Source organism: Corvus brachyrhynchos, unplaced genomic scaffold (assembly GCF_000691975.1).
Source record: "Corvus brachyrhynchos isolate BGI_N302 unplaced genomic scaffold, ASM69197v1 scaffold6, whole genome shotgun sequence".
Classification (NCBI taxonomy): domain Eukaryota; kingdom Metazoa; phylum Chordata; class Aves; order Passeriformes; family Corvidae; genus Corvus; species Corvus brachyrhynchos.
The window spans coordinates 1783120-1805892 of record NW_008238632.1 but is presented as its reverse complement, the minus strand read 5'-3'; the positions used below and the strand labels follow the sequence as shown (position 1 = coordinate 1805892).

General features: G+C 38.5%; 1 protein-coding gene across 1 annotated transcript in view; it reads left to right on the top strand.

Annotated features, from left to right (window-relative positions):
* Positions 1-22773, top strand: part of MAP3K5 (mitogen-activated protein kinase kinase kinase 5) — a 71355-nt gene that overhangs the window by 720 nt on the left and 47862 nt on the right. Inside the window, 7 exon segments of the mRNA XM_008635967.2 lie at positions 2120-2143; positions 12146-12339; positions 12583-12751; positions 13684-13790; positions 16247-16417; positions 20398-20436; positions 20438-20508. Of these exon segments, the coding sequence (XP_008634189.1) occupies positions 2120-2143; positions 12146-12339; positions 12583-12751; positions 13684-13790; positions 16247-16417; positions 20398-20436; positions 20438-20508 (775 nt within the window).

Here is a 22773-nt window from a genome sequence, read left to right as displayed (position 1 = left end):
TGCACAGTGTGGTACTTTGGTTTAAGGCAAGAGGGTGTTTTAAGATAATCTATGGAGCTGTGAGTTGTGTCAGTCAAGGACCTGATACTTGCTTCCTACTGCAACTATCCGAAAGGTTTAGTAACTTCCATGATGGGAAAGGATAGACAACTTGGATGGCAGTCTTTTCAATTACTTCCCCTCTCTCAGATGCATTGGCTTTGCTCAGGAGGTGTTTTATGCTCTTGCGCTTCCCTTCTAGGCTTTGCTGAGAAGCAGCATTTACAATGAGCAGCTTGGTGAGTCAGACTGCAGTCTGGGCACCACCACCTCTCAGGAAGGGCTTGCTTCCACTGCTTCTGGCAAGTGCAGGCTATTTGGTTTTGATTCTGTCCCCTTTTTTTTAGGTTGGCCCTATATTTGGGAGGGACATGCTTATTAACTCAGTGTCTTCTCCCTGCTTTTCCCTTCAGATTTTCTCAGCTAACTGGACCACTTGCAATCCAATTATTTCCTTTCTTTTTGCACACAAAAGAGTATACAGATAAAAGCCCTAAAAATAATGCTAATGATAAAAGATGTATCTGGGAATTGAATTCAATTGTGTAAGTACAATGATCTACAGTATAAGCAGAGCAGAATTTCACTGTACTGGGCAAAGAGCTAAATACTCAACTCCCACTGAAGAATCACTTGGGATGAGGCACCAGGCTACTAGTTTAGAGGCTGGACTTTGAGTCACATGCTGGATTCCCACTGGCATCAGTGGAAGCCCAGCTCTGTGCAGGGAGGCTTGGATGTCACAGTTGCCACCAGTACTCTGCTGACTGAAAGACTCCCTTCAGTTTCCTTTAGCTTTGAACTGGGCCTGTGTTTCTGCTCTTGACAGTCTGTAGGAAAGCCATCAAAGAGCGAGACCCTTTCCATACTATTTAGTAACTGCCTAAAAAAAGTAGCTATCGGCATGCTGGGACACCTTCTGCGGCAGCGTTTGTTCCTGTATTTGTTACAGCCAGCAGATAAGAGTAGAAGCAATGCAGGAAAGCATGTGCAGTTTTAATCTTGTATAGAAGGGGGGAATTCAAAAACTGAAAATGAAGGAAATACAGAACTGCAGCATGTGATTCAGTCAGGGCATAAAGCAATGTAAGTAAGCTTTTGATGGTGAAATGTTCTGTATGAACCTTCAGGCCAGGCTGGGCAGGGCTTTGATCAACCTGATCTAGTCAAAGATGTCCCTGTCCATGCTGGGGGTTTTGACCAGACATTTATGACCCGCGCTTGGAAAGCTAGAAACAGTCATGTGTGAAGCAAGCCCTCTCAACAGGGAGAAGAGCAGTTTTATCAAAGCCTGACTTAAGCAACATGGAAAGTATGAGGTGCCTTGGTTTGACGCTGTGTTTGTTTTTAATGCTGTTGTGCTGGTGAAGCTGCTCACCAGTCCCAGAGGCAGAGGCATAGCTATCTGATAAATCTGTTATGGTTATTGATTTCTGGGATCTGAACTGGCTGACAAATCTTGCTGGAAGCAAGATCATTGTTCAGAAGTGGTTTACACATGCACTGTACCACCTGGATTAGTGTGCAGGAATCAGCTCTTTCCATCTGTGTATGCTTCTAATTCTCTGAAAATCCACACTGAAAATGTGAAGATGTGGTTTTTGCATCTGATTATTAGAGCCAAGTGAATTTCAAGCAGTTTTGGAATATTTTAAAACCTCATATGAATACTGCTTTTACTATTCTTTTTGGTTGCTTCTCCTGGTAGCAAAATGCTACTTACTATATTTGACTTTTCAAATATGAATAGGTGTTTATTAATAGAAAACTTCTGGACATCATGCCTCTAGGCAAATTTATAAATGGAGGGACATCTATGTATGTGTATATATGTATATACACGTGCAGACAGTATGTATGCTCTTATGTATATATAAGTTGTATGTATCTACTTGGTTCCATAGTAATTTTGTCCCTCCTGAGACAATATCTCATTTATGTTGATTTGACAGGCATAGAAAACATCTCTAAACCAACCTTTTCTTATCATGTGTGCAAACAATATTAGAAAGTCATACTGATCAGATGTCTTTCCTAGTGCTATCAACATTATTTTCTTTTTTTTTCTTTTTTATTTCAGGAAATTATCTGCCAGAAGAATAATGTAAGTATGATGTATGGATTTCAGTTGAATTATAAACATTCCAAACTTATGTTTCATTTAATGTTGTTTATATTCTGTTTTCCACTTGAATCATTTAGCACTCTCCTACTGTATTTTTACAGAGTTAGATGCAGAATTCTGGAAATTCTAGCAGCAAGTCTGTGTAGATCACTTGGTTGCTAGGTACCAGGCTCACTTCTTACCTTGCCTCTATCTATCAGTGGTATTTTCTCTGCTGCCTTTACTTGTCTGTCATTATTTCACATCCATTTGCATTTGTCATTTTGATTATCTTTTTTTTCCTGTTGCGTTTTTCTGCACAGTGTTCTTTAGTGTTTTTTTAAAAAAACTCTATTAGAAAGTAGAGTCATTTGGAAACTGTTGCTCATTTTAGAAACCCATGGCTACAGCTCTGAAAAAAAAAAGTATGTATATATATATGTATCTATGTGTATATATATGTATGTATATATATGTGTATATATATGTATATGTATAAAATATTTATAAAGAGAGGGAGTGTTTGTATTTATTTCTAGAAGTTGAGTCCTGGAGCCTGTTAGTCCAAGTGCAGTGCAGATCCCGGTGGTCTGTCTGACTGCCAGTCATTAAACTGTAGGTTTCTGCACCTTGGCACCCCTTTGGTTTCTGAGGTTGACCTTGCAACTCTCCCTTCTCTTTTTTACTCCCAAGTTCAAAGGAGGCAGACTTGTCGCTGGGAGAGCACTGCTTTTTCAATGTGGTTGGTCTGGAGCAGCAGGGCCAGTCATCTCAGAATATATATCTGGCACGCTGAGTTGTTCTTGGCTTCTCTTTGTGACTTACTGGTAGCCACATTTGCTAATATATAATTTCATAGAGGTTAGTCAGTGCTGTGCTGATATCCTGAGGTGCTATGTGCATGCTGTACAATTCCACATATTTGAATAAAATTTTCTAAGGGGCAGATAAGTATTTCATTTCAGAAATTGGCCAGGTTTTATTTTCCACAGTGCCATGAAAACTGCAGCATTCCTGATTTTACTTCTTTATTTAACAGTGAAATTCATGGATTAAGTAATTACTTCTGCCACTATGAAATATGTCTTTCTGAAAAAGATGCAGTCTTTCTTTTTCTCTGCATGGAGTTTCTAAAGATGGCTTCAAAACCAGTGTGAGCTTTGGTCTAATGTTGCAATTTAAATTGCAGACTTTTTTTTTTGTTAAAATACCAAAAAAGCGAAGAGGTTTTCCTATAGAGTTTCTGTATAGCTGTTAACCAAAAAGTGCTTTTCAGAGACTCACAGAAGGCTGTAAAAGATGTGCTAGACTAGAAATCTCTCGCCTGTCTCTAATGAAAGTGGGGGAAATGATCAGTTAGGCCTTTTACATAAAATGAAAGAGAACAGTAAGGCCTTTTTTGTAAATGAATGTATTACATTCTGTGTTTTTGTTCTGATGGCCTAGGACCTAGGGAAAATGATGTGTGACTAATGTAATGATCCTGGGAGGGTAGGGGGAAGAGCTCTCTTAGCAGGAAATCAGCAGGAGATGACTGGTACAATAGAATAAAGGGAAGATGTCATCTTGTCCTGCTTTTAAATGACAGTCCCCAAAGCTCAAGGAGAGGTATGATAACTTGGCCTTCGTCTGTTTCAGAAAGGATTGTTCTGTTTTCCATTTAAATTTGGATAGGTTACTGTGACACTGTCATTTATCACTTTTAGAAATGTTTCAGTGTATGCCAGAAAAAGAATGTGTTCCTTGAAAGTCTCAGATGTTTTCAAGCACACCCACATAACATCTTTTCTGGGAGGAAGTATTTTCCCTGGGATTAGAACAGGGAAGTCAGTGAAATGGATTTAGCAGCTCTGTAACTGATTTTGTCTCCTTTTTCCTCATTTTTTCGTCATGATGTCAGCCAAATTACCTGGAAGCAGACTTTTCACAACGTTGGTGCATGCCTAACTATTGAATATAGTACCTGCTTCATAAAAATCATGTTTCTTCATAAGTTATAAGATTCTTGGGTAAATGGGTGCGACAGAGGTTCTGTTCTTGAGAAGCCATGACTCTGATGCCCACCTTTAACAAAAACAGTCATGAGACGTTACTATTATGAAAAAAAATGAAATTCACATATGGATAAACAAGGAGTTCTGTCTTGCTGTTCTAGAACATGTTTTTTAATAGCATGCAAACATCAGCCATATCAGGACCGTGGTATCCTTGGCACCAGGAGATTAAAAAGGTTCCAAAACAAGTGTCTCTGTGTGTGTGTGTGTGTATCTATATATATCTGCCTAACTGAAATGCCTTGTGTTTGCTTTTCCTAAACCTTGTATCCCTAAAAAGAAGTGGGATTAAAAAAAAAAATCTATTGCCAACTGTTTTGTTCTTCTGACTGGATATTTGTATTTCCTAGTATTAGTCAATACAATGTTGCATAGCTAGGATAAGCTGCCTGGAGCCTGTCTGGGCAGAGCAGTACAAGATAACATTGGCTCATTTCCTGTTATATGTGGTTTTATATCTATTTAGTTGGACCTTTTCCAAATGTTCCAGCAATACCAAAACCATACATTTTTACAGGGAGTGATACCTTAACATGAGGTACTTACTTTGCTGGTTGAAAGCTCAAGTTTAATTTTTGCTGTTATCTGATTTTTGAGGTCAATCAAGCAGCAGAGGCATTCTAGAAATTACTAGTAAAGAGTTTCAGTCATGAGATGTAGCTATAAAGGTTATGGTTCATGACTGTACCTTGCTAGTTTTAGCTAACCAGTTTTTATTTCATCATAATTCGCCATGGTTTAAATTTTACCACCTTTGGAGGAAAGTTGCAGATCTATTCAATTTTTTAAAAATTTGTCTTCGTGCTGAATCTGATTGTTTAATGTGCATGTATTCTGCATGAGGTTTGCAACCCACTGCCGTAAGTTACACCTTGACACAGTTCACACCTTTCAGTTCAGGCTGCTTGCTTACACCAGGTTGGAGTAGTGGATAGCCTCGGGAGCTGCCTGGGGTGTGAGATTGCAGTGCAGCTAGTGGCCTGATCAGGAGGGCCCTTGGAGGCAATGGGAATTGTTCTCTTGGGCAGCTGACTTGCAGGTGTTAGCGATTAAACAACAGGGTTAGTTAGTGTTGTATGGCCGGGCACCCTTAGTAGTGTTTTGCTTTTCTAACACTTGAAGGGATGAGACTGTAGTGATAGGACAAAGGGCAATGGCTTCAAGCTCAAAGAGGGTAGGTTTAGGTTAGGTATTAGGAAGAAATGATGTACTGTGAGGGTGCTGGGGCACTGGAGCAGGTTTCCCAGAGAAGCTATGGATGCCCCATCCCTGGAAGGGTTCAAAGCCAGGTTGAATGGGGCTCTGAGCAACCTGGTCTAGTGAAAAGTGCCCCTGGCCACAACACAGGGGTTGGAACTGGAGGACCTTTAAGGTCCCTTCCAACCCAAACCATTCTATGGCTCTATGACTGTAATTTTTACTGGTATTCCATAGCCTTTCCTAACTGCCTCTTGTTTAAGATGTAGCTTAGGAGACAGTTCGGTGTAGCGCTCCTTCAATGTGAGTGGAAGACCTCAACCAGTTCTGAAATCCTCAGCGCAAGAGAGACATGCAGCTCCTGGAGCAGGTCCAGCAGAGGGCAACAAAGATAATGAAAGGTCTAGAGCATCTCTTACAAGGAAATGCTGAGGGAGCTGGGCCTATTCAGCCTCTAGAAGAGACAACTGAGAGGGGACCTCATCCATGTCTTTAAGTGTCTGAAGGGTGGGTGCCGAGAAGATGGAGCCAGGCTCTTCTCAGTGGTGCCAAGGACTAGGGCAAGAGACAATGGGTAGACACTGACACACAGGAAATTCCATCTGAATAGGAGGAAGAATTTCTTTACTGTGCAAGCGACCAAGCATCAGAACAGATTGCCCAGAGAGGTTGTGGAGTCTCCCTGATTGGAGATATTCCAGAACTGTCTGGACACAATCCCATGCCATGCGCTCTAGGATGACCTTGCTTGAGTGGGGAGGTTGGAGCAGATGACCCACTGTGGTATCTTCCAATCTGACCCATTCTGTGACTCTGGATGAGGCATTCCAGAGGCATCTGCAAGCTCAGGATCTCCATATAGCTGCTGCTAAAAGACTGTAGTGAAGGGTATGTTTAGCTGTTGGTTTCTTTCACCATGGAAATAGGGGTAAATATTTTTAGTACTCTTCATCCAGCCAACCAGAGATTTGTGGCCAGTTTGATTTTTGATATCCAAGTATGCAAAAATGCTATGTAGCCTTCAGTAAATATTCTGTTGAAAATGATGACTGTGGTATTTATTATTGCTTGTTCTTTAATTTTTTGAATTCTTGACTACTATATTTGACACATGCTTTCCTAGGAAAAAGTTGGTAACTTCTTTTCCTGTGTGAATATGATGAAAGAACCATATAGGCTGTAAGCTGATTTTTAACAAGCATTTAGGATGTAACATGGCTGCAATAGAATGCAATTGCTGGGTGTATAAGGAAAGAATATCTTCTCAAAGTAAAGGGGAAGTATTTGATAGAGTAGATCCCATCTCTGTGCTTCAGTTCATCTGAGGCATGAGGCTTACTTAAGTTCCTTTTCAAATCAGTAGTAAGGCTATCATTCATGTGAGTGGGATTTAAAATAAACCAAAACCGAGTCTGTATTCATTAAAACATCAGCACATGTTGATTTACTGTGTGTTTGGGAGATGGAGGGAATAGATTTAATAACTTGGTTTATGATTTTGCCATCTGCTCCACGTAAGACCATGCGCAGTCAAAGAATTACCTTAAAAATTTCACCAGAAGAATTGAAATAAAAGCAGATATTTGTCAAAAGGACGAGTGGGAGAAATAGAAAAAAGCTCTCTTAATTAGAGGAGTGTCAGCAGGCAGAACTGTTCCTACTGTGAAAGATACTGACTATTTTTATTACTTCGGCTGATTTTTTTTCCTTTTTTTAAAGTTACATTGGATGCTGACCTGAAGCTTTGGCAAGTAGATGGGATTCTGCTAGATTCTACCATCCATGGCTAAAGTATCATGGTTTTGCTTTGGGGGATCTTTGCTTTCTTTGACACTTGTCTTTGAAGGCAGTTTTCCTGTTTGTGGATAGTTGACTGTTAAATGATCCCAGCAGAGCAGTGTTAGTATAGAGCCTTAGGGAATTGAAAGGACTGTGCATCACTGACTCCCTGGGATTTTTCAGAGTTTTTCCCTTCTTTTTGAAGAAAAAGTCAAGATACAAGAATTAATTGGCTAGAACTCAAATGTTCCTTTGTCTTTAGCACCATGTCTTTTTAATCTGTGCAACTTTCAGAAGAAGATCTTTTGTATTACATCAGATTAATTTTTGAGGGAGAGAATAGTGTTTATCTTATTTTCATGATATTTCTTTCTAAGATGTGGTCTCCCCATTCAAGTCTCAAAAAGCTGCCCTTTTCACAAGTAGGAGTTCTATAGAAGAGAGGGATATTGAAAGAAGGGCTGGTTTATATTCTTACTGTGAGCATTAAGTAAGTAATGCCTAAGTAAGTATACCCTATTAATTTTTATTATCTCTTGAATACAAATAGGTGCTATATTAATTTCTCTCAGAAGCTGAGAAAGGATATTGAAAAAGAAAGAGGTGGTTAATGCTCCAGTGACCACTAGGTCTAACTAGAAGCAGCCTTGTCTTAATTTCTGTAATTATAGAGCTATTAAGAATGATCTTACATCTGTATTTAACTGAAATTACTCACACTTTGGAATTGTTAGACTTGTCTTCAGTAATTGAGGAAGGGACATTAGAAAAATACAGAACAATTAAAAAATTTGCAAAAATTAATTACAGATTCTGTCACTTAATTGCAAGCGTTTATGTGTACAGCTGGCACCAACCAGCACTTCTGCCTTCTGATTAGTCTGACTGATGGGAGGAAATGGGCTGACATGGACAGTCTGTCAGAAAATGACCTGATGTTGCCAGGTACTGAGTGTGGTGGCCCAAGGCCTTCAAAGATATGTATGTTTGTATTTCCCAGATAAAAGTAGTTCATCTGATCTGAGAGCTTAGGCCAGGATTACCTGTCTAATGTCCCGAGTTCTCATGCATCAGTCTGAACCACAGTAACTGTCATCAACTCTCTGTATGCACACCTTCCCAGCCCCGGGTGTTTTCAGTAATGCCTTTCAACATACCACTCAGGTGCCCTGCAGTCCCTTTGTAACTTTGACTAGTGTAATTTGAGCTTTTGAACCTTAAATAATGAGGGCTTTATAAAGAAGGAGGATTGCAAAATGGAACTTGCAGCACCTCTTCTTGATTGAGGGGTCTATTCCCACCCACCTTTGAAGCCCCTGTATTCAAAGCATTTTTTTAAGTGGTATTGACATAACAGAATATTACAATTTTATTTAAGGTGCTACTCCTTCAAAAATATCCTGGTTTTATTGAAAGGTTCATGTCTGTTACTTTCATTATAAATGATGTGGTGAGTCACAAGAATGGATCAAAGTAAAACAATTTTGTCTTGTGTACTTAACAAACTTAGAATATGGAGTGAAGTCAGGGTTAGAAAAAATACCAGATTTTGTGGGATCAGAGTTGGAATGGAGTGTTACAGGGTAGATTTTAATAGAATAAATTAAATATATTTAAACTTCCAAGTCTAGTAATATGCACTAAGTCAAAATGTAAAGCAATGTGTGAGCAGATGGGAAGTGTGTGTCAGAAAAACCACCTGATCCTTTCTGACTTAAGTTAGTGTAGATTATACTTTGACAAAAAAAGATGAGAAAGATAAGATATAAGTTACTGAGACAGGTTGCATCACCTGGAAATGAGGAAAGCACACACTCTGCTTTGGGGAAAATGATTGAGAGTTGTCTGACATTTAGAATAGCTCCACAACTGCTTCCCACACAGCTTGGTCCTCTTGGGCTCCCACCCTAATCACAGCCCAAATGCAGTTAGAGTTGGGCTCTTTGCAATTAGGGTTTGTGACAGTGACACAATATGTTTCTCCACAGGAGGGGACTATAGACTTTGTTATACAAAAGCAGTCTCACCATCACTGTTATCTTTCTTCCACCACCTTTAGTAAATAATATATATCTTTTGATTATTTTCTTTTTTTTTTCTTTTGACGCTAGAGCTACTGCATGTCTGCCTTTGTTTAGCTGTTAAATATCTACCTGCTGTACTCATTAGCTAGGGAAGTGAAATTGAGGTCAGAGTTTCTTAGCTTTATTGCATCTGTGCTCTTTCTACTTTTTTTTTTTAAAGTGTATTTCCTAAGGAAATGAAACTTAAGAGCTTGTACTGGTTTTTCATCATCCACATTTGCTCTGTATCTGCCTGTTTGTCTGTCTGATGAACTTCAGCTGAATTTGACAGGTTTCAGAGGTACAGAGCTCCCACAAAAGATAACTATCTAGGTTAAGTTAAGAACCAAAGTAATGCCCTGGCTGAGGGAAAGGCCACTGTGTTCTCACACTGCTTGCTACTGAATTTCAGGATGAAATTCTACCTTGAGACAATTCCCTGAGATCCCTGGGGGCCCTCTGAACAACTGTAAATTGATTTATTCTTTTCTCTTTTCTTTCTACAGTGTTTTCTCCTGTCTTTAACTTTTAAGTTCTTCCCTGTCCATTGCTTCCAAAGACTGTTGGGTCTGCATGTCTTCTATACCGGGCTCTATATTATAACCAGCTTTTCTTTTCCCCGCCTCAACTAACAGGAAGAATGCATATATTGCTGGCTCTCTTGTTTCTCAGAAATAGATACGTACTCCCTACAGACGGTGCACTCAGGATGGGTTTCTAAGAGCTCATGCTCAGTCATGGACTCGAGCACTTGTCATCTGCAGGAAGAGCAGTTTTCCTCCTGGTAGAATTAAAAATTTTGCAAGGGTGAACCTTGGGTTCTGTGAATTTCAAAAGATGGGAACATTCTTTTTCAGAGTTGATTTTTATTTAAGACCTGAGCATTGGAACATTGTGCCAGAGGTCTGAGAACGTCTTCCTGCAAACAGTCTTGAATTTATTTTTAATGCACTGAATAAACATTAGGAAGTAAAATTCTTGCCTCCAGATATCTATAGCTACTTCACCCTTTTTTGTGACTCTTGACGTCCCAACCCTTTTCTCCTTTATCTAGAAAAGGAAAGTTGGAGAATAGTCTGCCTATGCGTAATAGTGGCTCTTAGGCCAGTCACTATATACCCATCTCTTGTAATTGCTGAAACCAGTTCCAGCAAATTCATAATTTTCCTTCTGCCTTTGACTGTGGGGCTCATTAGATTTTAGCAGGGTAAAAAGTTCATCCATTCACTGTTGAAAGCATGTGATTGCCTTACATGCTAGGATATTCTTGAATAGAAGTATCCATTCACTTTTGTGTTGCACAGACAACCAGTTGGGGTTCTGGCATCCCACTCCTTAGTTACTTGTTAAGAAAATTGTCATATGCTTCCCAGTTCTCAACTTTCCTTTGGAATTGCTGCAGTCACATAGAGAAAAATACTCCCTAGCTTTTCAGCAGCAGTAGTTTTCAATGGTTGGGAAAAGAAGACAACTAACCCTTATGCGAGGCACTGTATGCAATAATCTCCAAACAACTTCTGTGTTAGTTGAACTCAATTGACCTCATGTAAATGTCTACACCAATTATTTTTAGATTTTACAGAGTCCGTTGATACCCCTCAGAAGTTGCAGTGGGATTGCCTTTATATTGAGGTCTTACAATTTCATAGTGTGTTGGGTGTAATTAAAAAATAATTCCTGTACTCTTCATAGCCAGTCTCTGATTTGTACACGAACGTGTTTACTGACATATCTGTACACATACATTTTGCAGACTTGAGTACCTCAATCCTTCCACGCTTTAAAAATCTAATAACGCCTGTTAAAATGCATGTTTTAGTCACATGGCTGGTATTGTGCATTCAAAAACTATTCAGTCACTGCCCTCTCAATGTGTGGAGCTCAGCAAAGCAGGGGCATCTCTAAAGTGATGCCTGCATTGTTGTATTGACTTCTGGGAGAGCAGAAGCAGCTGACCAGAAAGTAATTAACCTTGGAAGTATTTTAGGGGTACCAAAATGATGAGTCTCAAGAATTGCTACCTTAAGGCTTTTGTTATTGGGCTGCTGGGCACTTCAGTAATGAAGTCTGAGCTCTGAGAGTTGAATGGAGGAACTCCTCCCAATTTTGTTGATATTCTGTCTCATAGTTAAGACTCTTTAAACCACAAATATTCAGCAACTTTCTCTGTACATAAATCTGTGCTCATGCACATACCACAGTCAGCAGACATCTTGCCTCCCTCTTCCTCGGAAGACACCTAATTTTTCCTTTTTCTTTGCAAACTATCTGTCATACACTGATATATAAAAATCAATGCAGTTTAGCAATGCTAAAGTGTTCTGTAAGTGATTATTCTGAACTATGTATGATTTTAAGTCCCATTGACGAGTATTTTCTACATAGTAGAGAATTTCATTTGCTTTTGAATGCTAAACTGTTTGAGTCATTTTGCAGTTTGTGTGAGGATTAGTTTTCTCTATGGTTTTCCTGTCGTGAGGCAACTAGATTGTGTTACTGTTTCCAATGTCTGTGAGCCTAACTGTACTGCTCTCTTTTGATCATCTGTCACCTTGAAAAGACTGTACGTCAGCTTATTTTGATTCCATCTGCCTTTTCAGGGTGACATGGGTGTGCCCTGAGAATTGTTTCACTTTTGAGCCAATTACAATTTTAAGGTCAGCTTGATACTTCTGAAAAGACTTATTTTACAGGAAGCAGATCAGAAATCTGAAAGCATACATTTCAAGTGTATATCATATGTGACGTGAAAACTGAATTTATGAGTCAAAACTTAATCTTGCTGAAGTAAGCAGCAGGTCTCCCTGTGACTTTACAGGTGGAAATCTGCAGGTAGTAGATACAGTTGTTTCATACTTTGGCTTGTCAAGCCATAACTGCCCTAAATATTGCACCTTGTTTCCCTGCAGATGTGCACTGGGAACTACATATTTGTTCCTTATATGATAACTCCACATAACAAGGTGTACTGCTGTGATAGCAGCTTCGTGAAGGGACTCACAGAGCTGATGCCGCCTGGTTTTGAGTCTCTGCTTGGGCCTATATGCTTACCTCTAGTGGATCGATTTATTCAGCTCTTGAAGGTGGCCCAGGCCAGTTCGAGGTGAGTTGTCGTCTTGTACACTCATGTAAAATGCAAATATTCCAGCTCGCAAGATAAATTTCAGGCTCTTTTGCCTCTGTTCAGACAAACTGATAATTAATAGTTTAGCTTGACCAAATCTCTTTATTGATACTGCTTTATCGATATGTGTTCTGCATACACATTGTGGGAGAGCTGTGGGGCCAGAAAAACAAGTGCAAGGGACCTGTCCCCAGTTGCTGATGCAAAGTTGTTCCTCTCCAGCCAGTATTTCCGGGAATCCATTCTGAATGACATCAGGAAGGCCCGGACACTTTACACGGGCAAAGAGCTTGCAGCAGAGCTGGCAAGGATTCGACAGCGAGTAGATAACGTTGAAGTCTTGTCTGCTGACATTGTAATAAACTTGCTGCTGTCCTACAGAGACATTCAGGTAAGAGTTTTGCGCACTACTAAGAGTAGTAAATTAAATTACATTCTCACAGAAATTTTTAGTGTATTTTGCACGGATTTTTTTTAACAAACTGTGTGGACAAAGCACTGTAGTAAAAATGGTGTCTTCTCTGATGTTTTTATTTTGTTTTGTAGTTTCACTGTTTGCCTTTCTGTAGCAGAAAAGGGTTTTCTAACATTACCTAAAAAGTACATGACATATAATAACTCTTCTCCGTCTCAGCATTGCTGTGTGATGAACAGCCTGTAGTTAAAGGCTATGGTAGCATTCTATAACTGATAGGCAAATGTGTTCTTTGTCACCAAAGCTTGTGACATTTCTTATGGAAACATAAATAGTTCATATGCATTTCAGCTTTTGGAATGATGATAGTAATGTTTTACTTCGTTAATTTCAACTGCCACTTCTTAAACATTATGAAGTGGTTTGAGTTTGATTTTTTATTTTTTGTTTTTTAAATATGTCAGTGAGTAAGCTACTTTAAAAACTGTGGTATTCAAGAGTCTTTTATTTTGTTTTCATGGCTCATGCCTACTTCAAAGTTTTGGGATGTCTTAATTCAGATGCAGTTAGTTTTGTAATGTCTGCACAATATGAACACTGATATGTGTTCAACTCCTGAAGCTAACTTTAATCATGAAACAGATGTATGAAAATTTCCACAGAACCTTGTTGAAGCAGCACAGGAGACCAAATTGTGCTTCCCTGCTAAATACTGTGCATATTCCCATTTCTGATTAGTGCTAGGCTATTTACAGTTTGAGACTGAAGGAACTAAAATCCATAAAACTTACAATGGACTGAAAATACTTCTTAGTACGAAATAATACCTGCTTAGGTTGAAGAGGAGTTTATATAGGCATACCTCAGTACAGCCACTTAAAACTGTATTATTCCTTTCTTTTTGGAAGGATTATGATTCCATTGTGAAATTGGTGAAAACTTTAGAGAAACTGCCCACTTTTGACTTGGCTTCCCACCACCATGTGAGGTTGCATTATGCATTTGCGCTAAACAGGTAAGAATCTACCCTTCCTTCTTCTGTGGAACAGGAAATCAAAACTTCAAACTTCATAAGGCATGAGTAATCCTGTGTGAGGTTCCCTACTGGAATCTTTATGCACAGTCCCATGATTTTGACTGAAGCAGCTTTGGGGACTCTGAGCTTTGTGATAAATCTAAGCTTCTTTTTATCTCGTACTATCAAATTTCATTCCTTTTCCTTTAGCATGTTTGATTTATCTTTCCATAGGTTTGCATTATTTTTTGTTTCAGTACCTAAATTAGAGTAAATAAATACCTAACTATTTTCCTTCTGAAAAATACACTTTTAACATTGCTGTGTGAGTGACAGTGCTGCATCATTTGTGCTAGCAAAGACATCATCTCATTTTAGTCTTAGTTCTGGTAATGTTAGGAGACAGAACCAGACCTTTCATCAAAAGTCCATCAGAAGATTTTATTGTATTACAGTGATAAACTAATTTCCATGTTCTCTGATAACATGGACAAAATGTGATACATGGAGCAACATACACTGCTTCCATGTATTAAATAAAAGCCAAGCCTAGATTTTCTTTCTAGGATACTGGCATTTAGGCAAGATACTAAAAGGGGAGCTTTTTCAGAAGAAATTACAGATGTTCTCTGCTCCCGTGCTGTTATCACAATGAACATTTTGCTGTTGACTTTTAGAGGAGTAGACCAGGTGTCAGCGGGTATTGAAATTCTCAAGTATAGAAAACGTCTACAGATGGTTCTGCTTCTCACAGATTTGAATTTTGTAGTTCAAGTTCACCGAGGAGTCTTGGAACTGCATATTATGTGAAAGTGATGTTAAAACGTGTTGCAAGTAATTACTTGAAAAAATAAACCTGGTTTTGAAAGAAAATAAAAAGAAAACAAAAAATAAAAACAGCTGTCTGACTTTTTTTTTTTTTTGTGTCTGAATAAAATGTCCAGGTCCTTTTTTGTGCCTTTATACCAGGTATATGAAGATATAAATATTCTGCCCTTTTTGTTTCCCATTTGACATAAATATGTAAAGTTTTGCAGATTAAATAATCCAGCATGTATCTGCCACTTCTACAGAGCCTTCACAAGGGTCACTAGGTGTTGGAGTTTTAGCATGTTGTTTAGACCTCAAGGACATGGTTTTCTGAAACAAAGTCACCTTTGGAAACAGGACTAGTTCATTGAGGCACTAAAAACCTGGAAAACTGCAGCATCATCTTTTCAGGCATACCCTTATAATTCACTGTTTCTGTGACTCTAAGATGTTGCCTGTGAGAGTATCTGACAAAAGATTACACAGTAGCTCCAGAGGAGTCCAGATGAGATTTTCCTATTCCTCTCTTCTCCAGGCTGACCATTAAACTAGAAGCCATGACAGCCATGAAAACATTCATGCTTTGGTGTGCCAAGAAGGAATTACTTTGGCTAATTCTAACTTTCTCCTAACTGGGACTATAGAGGATATTTTGTGAGCTAAAGCAGGTGTGGAATACTCTGCACTTCTGAATCTTTGCTGTGAAAAAAATGTGTCTCTTGCTTCTAATCCAGGTCACTAGTACGGAAGGATGGAGCAGCTCAATTAGTCAGGATTAGTCTGACCTAAATCAAGAAAGTGTGAGGGCATTGATGATGGAAAAGTAAACAGAAATAAAAGTAGGGACCTCTGGCTCTGAAGACCAGCTAAGTGTAAATAATCCATGTTGCAAAACATTATTTTCCGTACTGGTTTTGTTCTCATTAAATTCATTAATCTGGATTAGTGATAGTCGATACAAGATTTGGAAGTGTTGAAAAGGGAGTAACTTGTTTGTTCAGTACACAAGCACATTAAAATTCTAAACTTTTGATACTGAATGATGTATGTATCAAAACTATGACTCACCAGGAAGTGTCGAATGCTTGCAATTACGTGGTTTATTTGTCTGAAGTACTTCTTTTAATATTGCCTTATTGGCTTTACTCCTAAACCATCCCTATCATGGGAGTTCAATCTAGTTTGTGCTTTTTGGGCTTTTTGCTTCACAGTCAAAATGTATATAAAAAGTAAAATCACAAACATGAGATTGAATCTTTTTTCCTTTAGAGCATGAATTACAATTAAACATATACTAGATGTGAAATCAAGGTTCATATTTTTCCATTTTATAAGGAAGCATCACATGATCCTTCTAAGAATTTCCCTGGAGGCTTTGGTGCTATTTTCAGTGCTTTGCTCTAGCTGATGCTTCACGAGAGAGAGAAATTATGTTTGGGGGCTTTTATAAAGGTTTCCTGTGATATAAAGAAAAGACAAAAAAAAAAAAAAGAAGTAGGGGGTAAGTGTGTATACATAATATAGTCCATTTTGTCTATCAATAATTTTACATGGATGAAGTCATATGTCTGTATTAAAATATGGTCATGAAAAAGTATTTCTTCTTAACTTTATTGTTTTTTAATCAAAACTTTTATTTTCAACAGGCGAAATCTGCCTGGAGACAGACAGAAAGCTCTAGAAATTATGATTCCCCTTGTAGAACAGGAAGACCAAGTAGCTTCAGATATGTACTGTCTGGTTGGTCGAATTTACAAGGACATGTTTTTGGAATCTGGGTTCATAGATACAGAAAGCAGAGACAAAGGAACATTCTGGTGAGTACTGTTGTCCTGGTCTATGTTCTTTTGTTAGCTTTAGTAAAATATTCCTCAAACAAGAATATATTTAAACAGTTTTTCTTCCCAAATATTTGGCATCCTTAGGGGATAGACTGAATCTTCTAAACTTCCTTGCATATTTGTTGAGAATGAGAGATTTATGTTGTTCACACATCTCATTCTGCAAAGTTCTTGAAGTGCCTCAGAGACTCGAAATTTGGGTATCTCATCAGAGTGTATTTTACTCAGTTTTCCCAAATATGATGTCTCCTGTTTAGTGAATTATTTTTAGGAATCTGGGCTGGAGAGTAACCAGTCATGAATTGATTTGCATGTCTGGAATCTGATAGATACTAGCTAGGTAGGCTTAGAGGTGCTGAGGTTTAACTCACAAGCAACATGACTGTTCCAAACTTATGCTGACAAAAGTTTTATCACCCCAGCCTCACTGTATAGTACGTGCATGTAGCAGTGGACTACAGTAGCATCAGTAGTCAAAGAAGCACACAATGGACTAGTCAATAATAGATAAATTCTTATCCTCATTTTAGAGACAAGAATATTGGTTTTTAAAGCGCTTTTGACATGCGGTAAAACACTGTTATGTGGAAGAGGTTAAAAAATGAAGGCATGGGATGTCATCCTAGACTTCTGTCAGGATGAGCTGCTCCTCTGCATTCAGATGAGGATACAGACAATCTGCGTATATGTGTCCTGCATATCACATCTTAGCTCTGGTCTTGTGCTCATCAGCTGCCCATTGAAGTAAATGCTTAAAATGGAAAGCTTTCTTCTTCCTTTTTCATTTATCACTTGTTTTCAGTAAACTTCAGCTTAGAACTGTCTCTTGTAAAAGATAAGATAAGATTGTTTACTGTTTATGGCCTCAGAATACAAATGCAGTTTATGACTTCTGGTCATGCTTAACAGTTTTGCAATTTTTACTGGACTTTTTAAAAGATGTTGAAATAACAGGAATGTGAAATATTATTGTCATCCCTCCTAGCATAATTTTGGTTTAAAGAAAAGTTTCATTTCCTGTAAGGCTCAAAGCCTATAAAAAACTTTTAGGGGTCTTTTGTACACACTCTATTTTGCTGATGTTATGAACAAGATAAAAAGGAAAACTGTAGTTCTGTATACAAATTTTAGGCATTATTACAGGCTAAATGAAATACTAATTACTTTTGCTATTGTACATCTTGCTTTCTCCTTGTTCATAGTGCCTTAGGAACGGATAAACTTTGATGTTGTCAAACATAATTGACCTAAGAATGATTATACCTATAACAGTGGTGAGTTCATGTAGCCATTTTAACACACTTTGAATAGATGCATCTTAGCAGTCATGATAATCATAGCTCTGATGATGGGAAGTGATTGCAGGCATTCCAGTTTAGGAAAGGACAGAGGCTGATAGCTCCTGCACAGGGTAGGATGCTGGTCAGCCAGCCCCTAAATAATCCCTGAAGTCTCTGGCAAGTGAGACCCAAGACAGAATGCTCTGTGCACCTGCTGCCACAGAACAAGGTGATCTCTGTTGAGTCAAGCTGGAGTTTGGCCGGAAGCTGTACCGGATGGGCCAGTTGCTTTTGGTTTGTACTTTATACTGGATATTGATTTGAGTTTCTAGTGTTAGTCATGCAGCAGGCTTGACATGCTGAAAGGTTGACTCATAACTCAGTGAAAAGCTCTTAGAAAGGAGCAGGCCTACTCTAGTGCTACAGCAGGCCACAACAGCACAAGGTGTGTGCAGGAACAATGCCTCCATGGAAGTGCTATGTTATGTTGAGATAAAGGTTATTATCTCAGTCTTAGAGAAATGAGGATGTAAGAGAAGTATGGTGAATTGAACAAGATAATGAGAATTTGGCAGCAGAACCAAAGCATTGGCTTTGCAACAACTAGTGATGTCAAGGTACTTTGGTCTATTCCAATTAAAAAAAAAAAACGAGCAACAATGTGCTTTTCTGACAATTAGAAAGCAGAATAAAAGATATCTTTCATATAAATACAAGAGAACAGATGGAAGAGTAATTATTAACTGTCACTTTCTTGTTTCACACTGACAGTGTGAATCAGACTTACCAAAGCTACCAAGTCTTTATTCATATCTTTTCACTGCTACCTCCCTAATTCAGTGTCTGCACTGCAACATTTTCTCAAATGTCAGCAACTGCAACATTTTTCCAAAAGTACAGTCTCTCCTGTATTGGAACAAAAACACTAATTTCCAAGGTTTTTTCTTCTTCTTCTGTCAATATTTGCTCTCTCCTTTTCCTATTGCATGAGAATTACAGCATGGAAGATCTCTAGGGCAAAAAAGGTAGTCCAGTTCCCAGCATCACTATGTCTCCAAGCAGACAATGCTAGCTCGAGGGCTTCTCTTAGATGTATATACTTAGAATTAGTGAGAGTGTTGTCCTGTTTGGTTGGCAGATTTTTATGGGGGTTTTTATGGTGGTTTGTGTGTGTGTGTGTGTGTTGGTTGGGGTTTTTTAAGTGAGACAAAAGTATTTTGTATGTACTTTCTTCCTCACTTTGTTGTAACTCGCAGTATGAGAGGAAATTGCAGATGATGAAAGAAAAATATCTGGTACTCTCTGCTTCTCTTGCTTTTTTTTTTTAGAGGACTAAATACTTGTCTAATGATTAAGTTCTTTGGAGGTGGGCAACTGGAGTATAAAAAGTTTATATATGTATACTTTTGACATATGTATATATGTATATACATATGTATACATATATGTATACAGGCTAAGAGAAGCCTGTCTTACAGTTTTAGAGAGCAGAGCTTATGTTAAAGGATGCAAAGTCATGAATCATTAGAGCAGAAAAAAACAACAAACAAACAAATTTAAAGCCAGCCATCTTTTTGGCCTGGTGAGATCAAAATGCCTTAGCTTTGCTTGCATGTCAAAGTGTGGTCTAGAAGCCAAATCCTTAGGTTTTGCGTAGATTGTTTTTCTTTCCTTCCTTATATACTAATCTCACAACCTGTTTAATTATTTTTGTAGTGTATTCCATTTGTTTGTCTGTATTTTTCTCATCCTTTAGAAAGTTATTTTAAACTCCCTTGCTTTTACTGTAGTGAGTTGTGTTGACTGAATCTCCTGTGCTCCTTAACTCATGTACAATAGTAGTCTTTACCTCCTACCTATGTAGGTGTTAATATGTGTGTATATACATGCAACCAAAGGTATTCTTATTCTGAAGGATAAGTTTAAAGCATTGTAGATGTGCTGTTGCTGTTGTCACAACTACTTGCATTGCTAGCATGAGGATAGTGTGTGCTGTGTTTGTTTGAAGCACCTCCACTTCTTCTAAGACAAGATTGAGGCCAGGTGAATGCCTCTGACATTTCTCTTGATTGCTCAGTTCCTCTTGAGGAGAATGAAATACAGTATAGTTCTTCCTTGTGTGAGTAGATTTATAAGGACAGTGTCAATAAGACAGTAAAGAATAAAATTTGGAGTAGCTGAAATCACAGCTAAATGTGAGGTGTATTCTTGTATCACTTGCTTCTGTGCTTATGCATTTTGATATCCCTGTGTGCTGTTGTAGCAGATCCACAATAGAATCTGAGGTTTCAAGTCAATGAAAATTCATATATGAAAGATTAAATTAATGAGCTTATTAATAAATATAACTGTGAAACAGGTCTTTTACAAACTGATAGTATTATTCTGTTTTATTTGATCTGAAGGAAAATATTGTAAGGTACTGTAACTTTACTGGGATGGATGACTAGGGTCTGTGCTTGTTGTGTGGGGGGAAAGGAAATGGGAGGAGGATGTATACATAACAGACTCCTAAAAATAACCACAAAGAATGTGTGGAAAACAGTAAAATATTTTTGCTTCCATGGATTCTTGCTGTGTAAACAGCAGATAAGCTCTTAAAGTACCTAAAACTGTAATGATGCCCGAACTAGATTGCATTATTTAGAAAGTAAACTTGAATGTTTATTTTTCTAGGTTCAAGAAGGCATTTGAGTCAGAGCCAACGTTACCAGCTAATTAACTATGCAGAGCTCCTCCTGGCAGCTGGACATTGCTTTGATACTTCTTTTGAGCTGCGGAAAGTTGGTAATTATAACTTGCAAATTCTTGGTGAAATCACGTTCACATAGCGAAAGTACACTACCACCCACTGTTACAGGGGAAAATCTGATGGTTGTATATGAAAGCTTTGATGTGAATATTTAAGTTGCTCTCTCACACCACTGCTGATCCCACCTGACTGCAGGTGAGTGCTGTCATGAAGACCTGGTTTCAGTGTCAAGGTCTTAAATGGTTACTGGAGTTCAGTAAAAACTAGGTTTCTTTGTAAAGGCATCATTTGTGTGAAACAGGAATGCCTGAGGTGGGAATCCAGTTCCAGCTAAGCACTCTTTAAAACAAACACACACAAACCACTGTAGGGAATATGGACAGGAAGTCCATCCTAAGACTGAGGAAAATGCACTTGACTTGAGCTTGGGTTGGGTTGAGAGAAGAATCTTTCTGTTCTGATGGATTCTTAAAAGTTTCTCAATGTTCATATGTTCATGTTCAATTCTATTCATAGAATCATAGGATAACAGTGGTGTGGGTTGGAGGGACCTTTTAAAGACCATGTAGTCCAAGCCCCTTCTGTGGGCAGAGACATCTTTCTCTAGATCAGGTTGCTCAGACTGACCCTGGACACTTCCAACAAAGGGGCATTCACTTCCCTGGGAAACCTGGTCATCCTATGCTGAAATTTGAATTCTTGTGCCAGAGTAGGAGGTAAAAATATATGTTCTACATATTACATAGCATTTACAAATACTCACTTAGCTGGCCTAAGTTTAAACCAGATAGTTTAATGGAGCTGGGCTATATTTTTTGTGTAGTTTAATTTGAATCCTTTCAGTTTTAAAGAAACTTCTCAATTGTGTATAGGCTACAGCCAACTAGATTTGTACAAATTAATTTCACTAATGAAATCTGTGTGCTATTTTTTTGGTATCATCTTCTTATGAGTTCATCCAGTGCTGTTTTCCCTATTGTTTGTATCGAGAACATTACAGAAATTAGTGTTCATTATTACATAAGGTTACATCCCCAGCTGATGAATTATTTAGTGCAGAAGTATCCTGTTCCTTAGGTGGTTTGGTTTTTTGTTTGCCTGCCTTATGTTAACATTTAGTTAGTATCTGCTGGAAACCCTTGATATAGCAACCCTTCCTGTTAGCTACTGGTGTCCATCTTTCTTTTTTGTTACAGGGAATATTGTCAAAATACTTTTAGTTTCAGACTGACTCAGCTATGTTGAAACACGTTTTCAAATACATTTATGGTATAGACCTTGTGTGTGTCATTGGTCGTTTATTTCTTGTTGATAAGACTGTGGTCACTATTCATAGAGTCATGGAATGGAATACCAGGTTGGAAGGTACCTCAAGGATCATCTGCTACAAACTTTCTTTGCAAAGGCACAGTCTAGACAGGATGGCCCAGGACCCTGCCCAGCTGCACCTTATATGTGTCCAATATCAGCAATCCACTGCTTCCCTGGGAGATGATTCCAAGGGCTGATTCTTCAAATTTTGAAAAATTTTCATCTTATGCCCAATTGGAAAGTCTCCAGCAGTAACTTGCACCTATCACCCTTCATTTTTTCCATGTGACTTCTTGTCAGAAGGGAGTCTCCATCTTCTTTGTAGCCACCCTTTACACACTGGATGGTGATAACGCTCCCCTAAGCCTGCTCCTCAAGGCTGAACAAACCCAGCTTTTCCTCATATGGCAGGCTTCCAGTCCTTTGTTCATCTTTGTGGACATTCTCTGGACCCTCTCCAGCCTGTCCACATCTTTTGTGTATAGTGAGAACCAAAACTGAACACATTATTCCAGGACTGCCCTGGCAAGCACTGAATAGAGTGGGATAATGGCTTCTTTATCTCTGCTATTGATGCCCTTGTTGATACATCCCAACACCCCACTGGGTTTCTTTGCTGAAGAAGCACACTGTTCACTCATATTCAGCTGCTTGTTTCTCAGGACCACCAGATCCCTTTCCACAGAGCTGCTCCCTAGTGGAGTAGATCCCAGCCTGTGCTGCACTCCTGGATTATGTTTTCCCAGGTGCAAGACCTTACAATTGTCTTTGTACAAAGTTTTTCAGATGGCTTGAGTTGTGCTGGATTCTGAGGATAATTTAGTATTTTCTTTGTCTAGGGTTAATGTTTTAAACAAAATCAGGCAAAATCGCAGAGGTTGTGTGGGAAAATGTTTTGATTTTTTTCTGTTCCTAAGTATCTCTTACATGTGTCTAATTCTTTTGATGTCATCTCTTGTTTAGAGCTCTGTGTACAAGACTGTTTTTCA